At 30.0% G+C, this 7,663-nt stretch overlaps 1 protein-coding gene and 2 long non-coding RNA genes across 6 annotated transcripts; 2 read left to right on the top strand and 1 right to left on the bottom strand.

Annotated features, from left to right (window-relative positions):
* The first annotated feature begins 885 nt into the window (after positions 1-885).
* LOC122851943 lies at positions 886-3,359 on the top strand. Of its 3 annotated transcripts, none has more exons than XM_044151481.1 (8): positions 886-1,495; positions 1,820-1,877; positions 2,166-2,320; positions 2,397-2,517; positions 2,587-2,690; positions 2,756-2,865; positions 2,948-3,153; positions 3,244-3,359. In XM_044151481.1, exons 3-7 carry the CDS (start codon positions 2,174-2,176, stop codon positions 3,012-3,014), a joined length of 549 nt encoding a protein of 182 aa, XP_044007416.1. In that variant the 5' UTR covers positions 886-1,495; positions 1,820-1,877; positions 2,166-2,173; the 3' UTR covers positions 3,015-3,153; positions 3,244-3,359. The 3 variants fall into 3 exon arrangements, with proteins under 3 accessions (XP_044007416.1, XP_044007415.1, XP_044007414.1); XM_044151480.1 differs by lacking the exon at positions 886-1,495 and adding an exon at positions 1,602-1,723; XM_044151479.1 differs by lacking the exon at positions 886-1,495 and adding an exon at positions 1,602-1,723 and having other exon boundaries at positions 1,820-2,320.
* On the bottom strand, positions 3,279-3,906 carry LOC122851946. 2 transcript variants are annotated; one of them, XR_006373764.1, is made up of 4 exons: positions 3,860-3,906; positions 3,642-3,728; positions 3,472-3,560; positions 3,279-3,395 (listed from the first exon to the last, which is right to left on the bottom strand). It is a non-coding gene; the product is annotated as an uncharacterized LOC122851946 (long non-coding RNA). The 2 variants fall into 2 exon arrangements; XR_006373763.1 differs by lacking the exon at positions 3,860-3,906 and having other exon boundaries at positions 3,642-3,812.
* Positions 3,907-3,918: 12 nt separating this feature from the next.
* Positions 3,919-5,301, top strand: LOC122851947. The gene is made up of 3 exons (XR_006373765.1): positions 3,919-4,362; positions 4,444-4,592; positions 4,673-5,301. It is a non-coding gene; the product is annotated as an uncharacterized LOC122851947 (long non-coding RNA).
* Positions 5,302-7,663: the final 2,362 nt, after the last annotated feature.

Below are 7,663 nucleotides of genomic sequence, written 5' to 3'. Positions count from 1 at the left end.
TGGGTGCATATGGAATAAAAATTAAAAAGGTTTAGAGCTTAGTTTTTTTATAATTAATAATTAAAGTATGAAAAAATTCATCTAATCGAGCATTATATATGACGTCTACTATATTCAAATGTACGCTTGGCAACACCGAATAGTGATCCGCAAGCATTTCTATAGCGTGGAGACACCGCTTTACAAGTGGACTCACAACCCGCATTATAAAAAAAAAAATTATTTATTATTATTATTTTCATGAACTCTTGATTGATAAATATTATATATAAAATTCTTTTGCAATAATAATTGAATTGAATGGACTCATTAATTATTATAATACGAAGAATAACCATTTATTAATTAGTTTAATAATAATAGAATTAATAATAAAAATATAATTTATTTAATAATAGATTAATAATCAATTATTTATTGAACAATGAATAATATTAAATTAATTAATTAATAAATTTGATCATAAATTAATAATTTAACCATTATTTATCAATATATTCACATTAAAGATGAAATAAACTATTTGAAATCACCCGCGCAAACGGTGATTGGCTCTAGTAAGCTCCGCCTTTTTTAGTTAAAAATGATTTTTTACCGGTAAAAAATCCGGTTAAAAATGCTAAAAAAATAAAACTACGGTAAATTAACAACCCTACTGGAGACACCGCTATATGACTTGGGAGGTCTGCACCCGTATCCCCGGGGCAAAATTGTTCTCATTAGGGCTTTTTTTTTCCGCTGATGGCGCTTGAAGAAATTTTTTTTATATAGATTTTACATAGAAAAGCTCCACAAACGCCACCATCGGAAAAAACGCCTTAATGAGATTATCCTCTGAATACGAGTGCAGCAGTCCAATTCACATTTCACAGGGGTCCGTTCGTAATGGCAATTCGGCAGGGTTAGGGTTAGTAGGGATAAGTTAACACCGAACTATAACGCTGTCCGTTCGTATAATGGATGGAGTTAGTGTTCACTTAACCCTGGCATATAAACAAATCCGAATCGGTGTCTTATTTTTCTCAATAATATAAACAAGATTTATTATTGTAAAATCTTAAGCAATTGCTAGAAAAATAGAATTCGTTTGAACAATATCAAAAAGTTGTAAACATGATAAAATTGTACAGGATAAAATGATCCGAATTCGTTTATATGCCAGGGTTAAGTAAACACTAACTCCGGCCATTACGAACGGACGGGGTTATAGTTCGGTGTTAACTTATCCCTACTAACCCTATCGCTGCCGAATTGCCATTACAAACAGACCCCAGGGCATTACAATTTAGGGCTTTTTTTCACCACTCACGGCGCTTGTGAAGCTTTTGTATGTAAAATCTATATAAAAAAAATTTTTACAAGCGCCATCAGTTGCAAAAAAAAGCCCTAAATTGTATAAAATTTGCCCTGTGAATACGGGTACGGAAGCCCGGTCCGGCCATTCCAAAATATTATACATGGTGCAGGAAGCGGGGTAAGGGGCAGTAACTTTAAGGCAGGTTTACAAAAAAGCATCTTTAATATTTTCATGTAAACACAAAATATAACCTGATGTTATTGTTTATTAAATGTCACCTATATTCCTATTACCTCCATGGGTATTGTTTATATGTCAGTACAACTAACCTCATATTCTTGTTATTATTTAATAAAATATAGATAAAATTTATTTATTAAATTAATTAAAATAAATAAACAAAAATCTAGAGGTCAACAGAATTATGTAGGGCAATATAAAATAATATTCATTATTCAATGTTTATCATATATAAATAATGACTTGCTGATATTTTATTTACTGTTTTTTTTTCTTCTCCAGAACAATCACGATGAAACCTTGGATATTTTTGCTGATTGATTATTAAAAGAAGAAATTGGTAAATAATAATATCTAATATAATTTATAAATTGTTCAATAATTTATAACATTAAGCTCACATAATTATGTAGCCTGGTACACCAGTGTAGTAAAAAAAGTAGTTCAAATCCAGATATTTATCATTGTTATTGTTTAAAAATACCATAAATAGTCTTAAATCAAAATCAGGATTATATCAGTCAGACAGAATAGTCTGGATAATTTTTTTAATTGACAATGTTTAATTGTTAAATATAAATGAAATTTAAATGTATTATTTGTTTTATTAAATTTTATCATTCAAAAGCTGAGAAGATGTCAACAACACATTCAAAAATTCCAGTTACCATTGACAGTCAGTTGAAATTGAAAGACATTGAATGTAAATTATATTTCGTATTGTCATCTGATAAAATTTGTATGGGTGTTCTTGATGTTGAGATATTGTTTTATTATAAAGAGGTAATTTATTGAAAATACATATTTGTATTTTTTTTTTATTTTATTCGTATTGTTTTTAATTGCATTCATGGTACAGTTGCAGTGTCAGGATGATAGTAATTTGTCATGTAATAGTTGTGATGTAATTGGAGGTGTTTGGATGACGATGAAGCTTGTTGATCTTGGACCTTACAAAAAGACAGATCTACAAACTTGGGGTAACAAAAGAAATAAAATAATCAAATAATTACAATAAACAGTATTTATTTGGTTTTTTTTTTTTGTAGAAGATAATTTTAGAGCATCAATTCTTGATGACAGGTTGACTTACAAAATTATTGATGAACTCGAAGCATGGAAAGAACGTCACCAAGAAATTTTTTATATTGAGGTAAGAATATATTTATAGATTTTATTTATGAATAATTATTTATTGTTTATTGAATTTTTTTCTAGTTGAAAAAAAAAGAAAAAAGATATTTGAATAGATTAAGTGAAGAGTGGAAGGAACCAAAAGAAGAATTAGATACATTACATTCTTTATCTGTTTTTCAAGGACATACACAGTAAATATTAACTTTATTATTTATTATATAATTCAAATAAATACGTATCGTTTATTTATTTTTGTTTTTTTTTTCATTACAGAGTTGTTACTTTAATTAATAAAATAAACAAAAATTGGTTTGATGAATTATGGGGTTATTTCTATTAATGTAAAATGATTATTTAATTACTATTATTTCAACTAGAAATAATGTACTACCAGTTTCTTCTTTTAATAATTAACCAGCAAAAATAACTAAGATTTCATCGTGATTGTTTTGAAGAGAAAAAAAACAACATGAAAACAAGTAAATAAAATATCAGCAAGTTATTATTTATTTATGATAAACACTTGAATATTATTTTTATATTGCTTACTTAATTTTTATGACCTCTAGATTATGAGACCAGTTATTATCCATGAACTTATCAACAAAGTAACAACTGTAAATGCTGAAATTTTAAAATGATTTGTTGCAACGACTAAATTAACTTCTCCAATAATATCAAACTATGTATCATCAGCCAAATACCAACTCCACAACATACACTGTAATAAAATAAACAAAAATTGTTTTCATAAATAATAGGGTTTTTTTATGAATGTAAAAAAATTATTCAATTACCATTTGTTCAACTAGAAATAATATATTACCAATTTCTTCTTTTATAATAATCAATTAGCAAAAATATCTAAGGTTTTATCGTGATTGTTCTGAAGAGAAAAAAAAAACATAAAATAAGTAAATAAAATATCAGCAAGTCATTATTTATTTATAATAAAAACTTTGAGTACCTATATTATTTTATATTGTACATCTTACTTAATTTTGTTGATATTAAAGCTCCTGTGACCTCTAGATTTTAGTTTATTCATTTTTATCTATTCAATCAATTAATTTTGTCTATTTTAAAAAAAATAATAGAAATATAGGTGACATTTAATAAACAATAACATCAGGTTATATTTTGTGTTTACATGAAAATATTAAAGATGCTTTTTTGTAAACCCACCTTAAAGTTACTGCCCCTTACCCCGCTTCCTGCACCATGTATAATATTTTGGAATGGCCGGACCGGGCTTCCGTATACGGGTATATATAACGAGAACATCCTCTGAATACGGGTGCAGGGCAAAATAAATTTTACACTTTAGGGCTTTTTTTCCGATGGCGGCACTTGAAAAACTTCTTGTCAAACCTCTATGCTGAATGTAATTCATCAAGGTCTGTAGATTAATAGACGGCTGGGATCAGGTCGTCGCATGACTCAGTGCGCATGCGCGGTCAGCCATGTTTGGTGCTATTCTCCACTACTAATGTTTACCACATAATGTAAACAAACAGTGTATGGCATGTCAAAAAAATTTCCAATTGAAAATTCATTTATTTATTGGATAAATATTGTACGTCAATGTTGTGCGATCGGTTGCTTTCCCCAGAGATTCAGATCGTCGTCGAAAATGATCTACTGGTGCTGGTGTAAGCCAAATAAAACCAAGCTCAAGGTTATGTGAGGTAAGTTTATTTCTTCACATAATTTTCTTTTTTCAGATCAAAATTATTAGTTTACTAGTTAAAAAATATTGATATTTACAGATATATTTATGAAAATCCATTATGATGAATCTCAATATGAACAACATCGTCAGGAGGCTCAAAAAAAATTAAAACCAAATGCAGTACCAACTTTGTTTGGTGATGTTTTGATAGATTATTTGAGTAAAATCCACCAAAATAAAAGTAACGTGAGTAAGAATAAACATTGAATTTTAACTTATATTAAAGTTGTCTTGATAAAAAAATATTAATAGTTATTTTTTTTTAGTACATGATGTTAGTTGGACATTATTTGAATCACTAAAGCATAAAGGTTTGACACGAAGTTTTTCAAGCGCCGCCATCGGAAAAAAAAGCCCTAAAGTGTAAAATTTATTTTGCCCTGTGAATTGGACGACTGGGGTTCACATCGATGTATATATATACTATTTAGGACAATGATCAATATACTTGAGTTCTTATAGGTATTGCAATACCCAGGGGTATAGCACTACGTGTATTTTTATGTGGGTTTATTCGCCACAAGGGACCCTAGACTGAGTCTAGTGAGTATAGGTATGGCCCGCCATATTGTATTTAGATGGTAAATCGGTATACTTCTACGTTATCTGTCGCGTTTCTTCCTTACCCGCTGAATTGAATTTTCGGTTAATAATTGTAATAAATATATTCAGGTAATTGATTAATTTAAATAGATAATAAGCTATAGAAAAAAGGTCTAAGAAAAGAATGTGGCCACAAACAACTTCCTATCCTCAGCTACCATTTTTCCCATAACTTTTTATTTATTTAAATAAACAAAAAGCTATTGAAAAAATGGTAGCTGAGGAAAGAAAGTTGCCAAATGTTAATTTATACGAAATTAATTTTGCCAAAGAAATAAACAAGCAGACAACATCCTTTCCTTAGCTAATATTTTTCCCATAGCTTTTTATTTGATTAAATTAATGAAAAGCTATAGGAAAAATGGTAGCTAAGGAAAGGAAGTTGTCACATGTTAATTTATACGAAATTAATTTTGCCAAAGAAATAAATATGCAGGCAACATCCTTTCCTTAGCTAATATTTTTCCCATAGCTTTATATTTATTTCAATTAATTTCAAATTTAATCAGCAGAGTGACGCCAAAGGCAAAAAGGTGCCCAGAAATGACGTCACTGTGCCTATACCAACTCTATACAAAAAGCACGACATGGCGGACCTGAACCCGCTGTTGGCGTCACTCTGCTTATACCCACTTTAGGATAGGCTGGATGGGACCAAAAACGTCGTAAACTTTTACACAGGGGCAGGCTTCATAAAAATGCCGTTTCAGCGCTGTTGTCGACCCACGAACCACGCACACATGCACACATGTATTGAATATGATACATGTAATACATATACATGTCGATTATCTCATTTTTTTATTGTAATTTTGAGATTATTCGAATAAAATACACACAATCATTTTCGTTAGTTGATTTATTAATAAATATTAATAAATTCTTGAGATTACATTGGATGTTGACATATTGTTTTTGGGCGCCAAATATGTGTATAATGGTGGATAGCAGCGTTACCAACCCATGGCGTTGGTAGCCTGGATAGCTATTCTCGACATAATTATCCCTTCAGTTATCCCCGGCGACAGGGATAACTATTTTGTGGAAATTCACCTTAATTTATGGCTTTATTTGTATCTTTTTCAATGGTTTCCATCAAACGACTATATCGCTTTCGAGCGTTTTCATGTTATCCCCGGTACAGGGGATAATTATGTCGAGAATAGCTATCCTGGTATCTACAGGGAAAACTTATGGTATCCAAGGTATTAAGGTATTATGGTATCTATTGGAGTCAAATAATTGTACCGGTTATAAAGATTTCTTTTTTGCTTAACTCAAGTTATATTTAACAGCCAAAATCTATTCGAATTTTTTTTTTTTCAAAAAAAAAATATTTTATCAACATTTATCATTTTTTTAATAACAATATATAGTATTATGTTAAGAATATCAAAAATTCTTTTTGTATCAAAATAAAATAAAATCATTTTTTAAATTCTTTATTTTTAAACAGAAGATTATTATACTATTATTTATATCATCTATAATATATATATATTTATATTTTTTAGTTATGTAGTTAATTATAAATATACGATAAATATAATATACTTATACATTATTAATGTATAAAATATCTTGTTGAAACTAATTTTTTTCAAGTCTTATGTTTTAAACAAATAAAAAGATATGGAAAAAATATTAGCTAAGGAAAGGATGTTGCCTACGTGTTAATTTCTCTGGCTAAAATAATTCTTTATAAATTAACAGGTAAACAACTTCTTTTTATTAGACATTTTTGCCATAGCTTTTTGTTTGTTTTAATAAATGATTACGAGAATAGGAAATTCAATTAATTTATATAAATTCAAAAAATGCAATTAAATGAAATGTAGGTAAAATAGTTAAAGAAAAAAAAACGGTCCTGCAGGAAGCATATATCGTCGCGTTTTATCTGTCTGGCTGTCTCATTCTCTGTCTCTTTTTACGACGAAAATTAGTCTTCTGCGTTGATGTACGGTACACTGGTTACAAAAAATAAGCCTCTACCGAAATACACATAGTGCTATACCCCTAGGTTCTATGCCTGTCGACTGAAATCGATTAAGGGGTCCATATTTCATAGTAGATTTTTAAAGGAAAAAATCCTAATTATAAAAAAATAAAATAATGGTACCATTGAGTATTTTATCAATATTATGGTACCATCGTGTGACATGATTGTACATTGTATCGGATCCTTAAATCGTGGTATCGATACCATCATAATTGTATGGTTGGCAACGCTGCCGGATAGGCAAAATGGCGTCAGTAAAATAGTTTAAAAAGTGAAATGTAGAGGCGCTCTTAATGTATGATACCTAGAGTGGGTATAAGCAGAGTGAAGCCACCGAGGTCCCATTAGTCCGACATTTTGTGCTCGCCGTATGGAGTGGGTATAAGAGGTTTTCGTCACTTCCGAGCTCACCGTATGGAGTGGGTATAAGGGGGTTCCGTCACTTCCGAGGTAAAAATCATCTATGGCTCCACTCTGCTTATACCCACTCTAATGATACCGGTATGAATTTCGTGAGAAGCGCAGCAGACAGACATGAACACAAGCAGGACTTCAGTGTACGATGTAATCTTTGCTCGCTAGTGTGTAGCCACGACACACATACTACTAAAGAACATAAACTTCATCAGTGGCGCCACAAAAAATTTTAGGACAC

This window comes from Aphidius gifuensis, linkage group LG3 (genome assembly GCF_014905175.1).
Source record: "Aphidius gifuensis isolate YNYX2018 linkage group LG3, ASM1490517v1, whole genome shotgun sequence".
In the NCBI taxonomy this organism is placed as follows: Eukaryota; Metazoa; Arthropoda; class Insecta; order Hymenoptera; family Braconidae; genus Aphidius; species Aphidius gifuensis.
The sequence above is the reverse complement of the archived record's forward strand: the minus strand, read 5'-3'. Positions and strand labels throughout refer to the sequence as shown.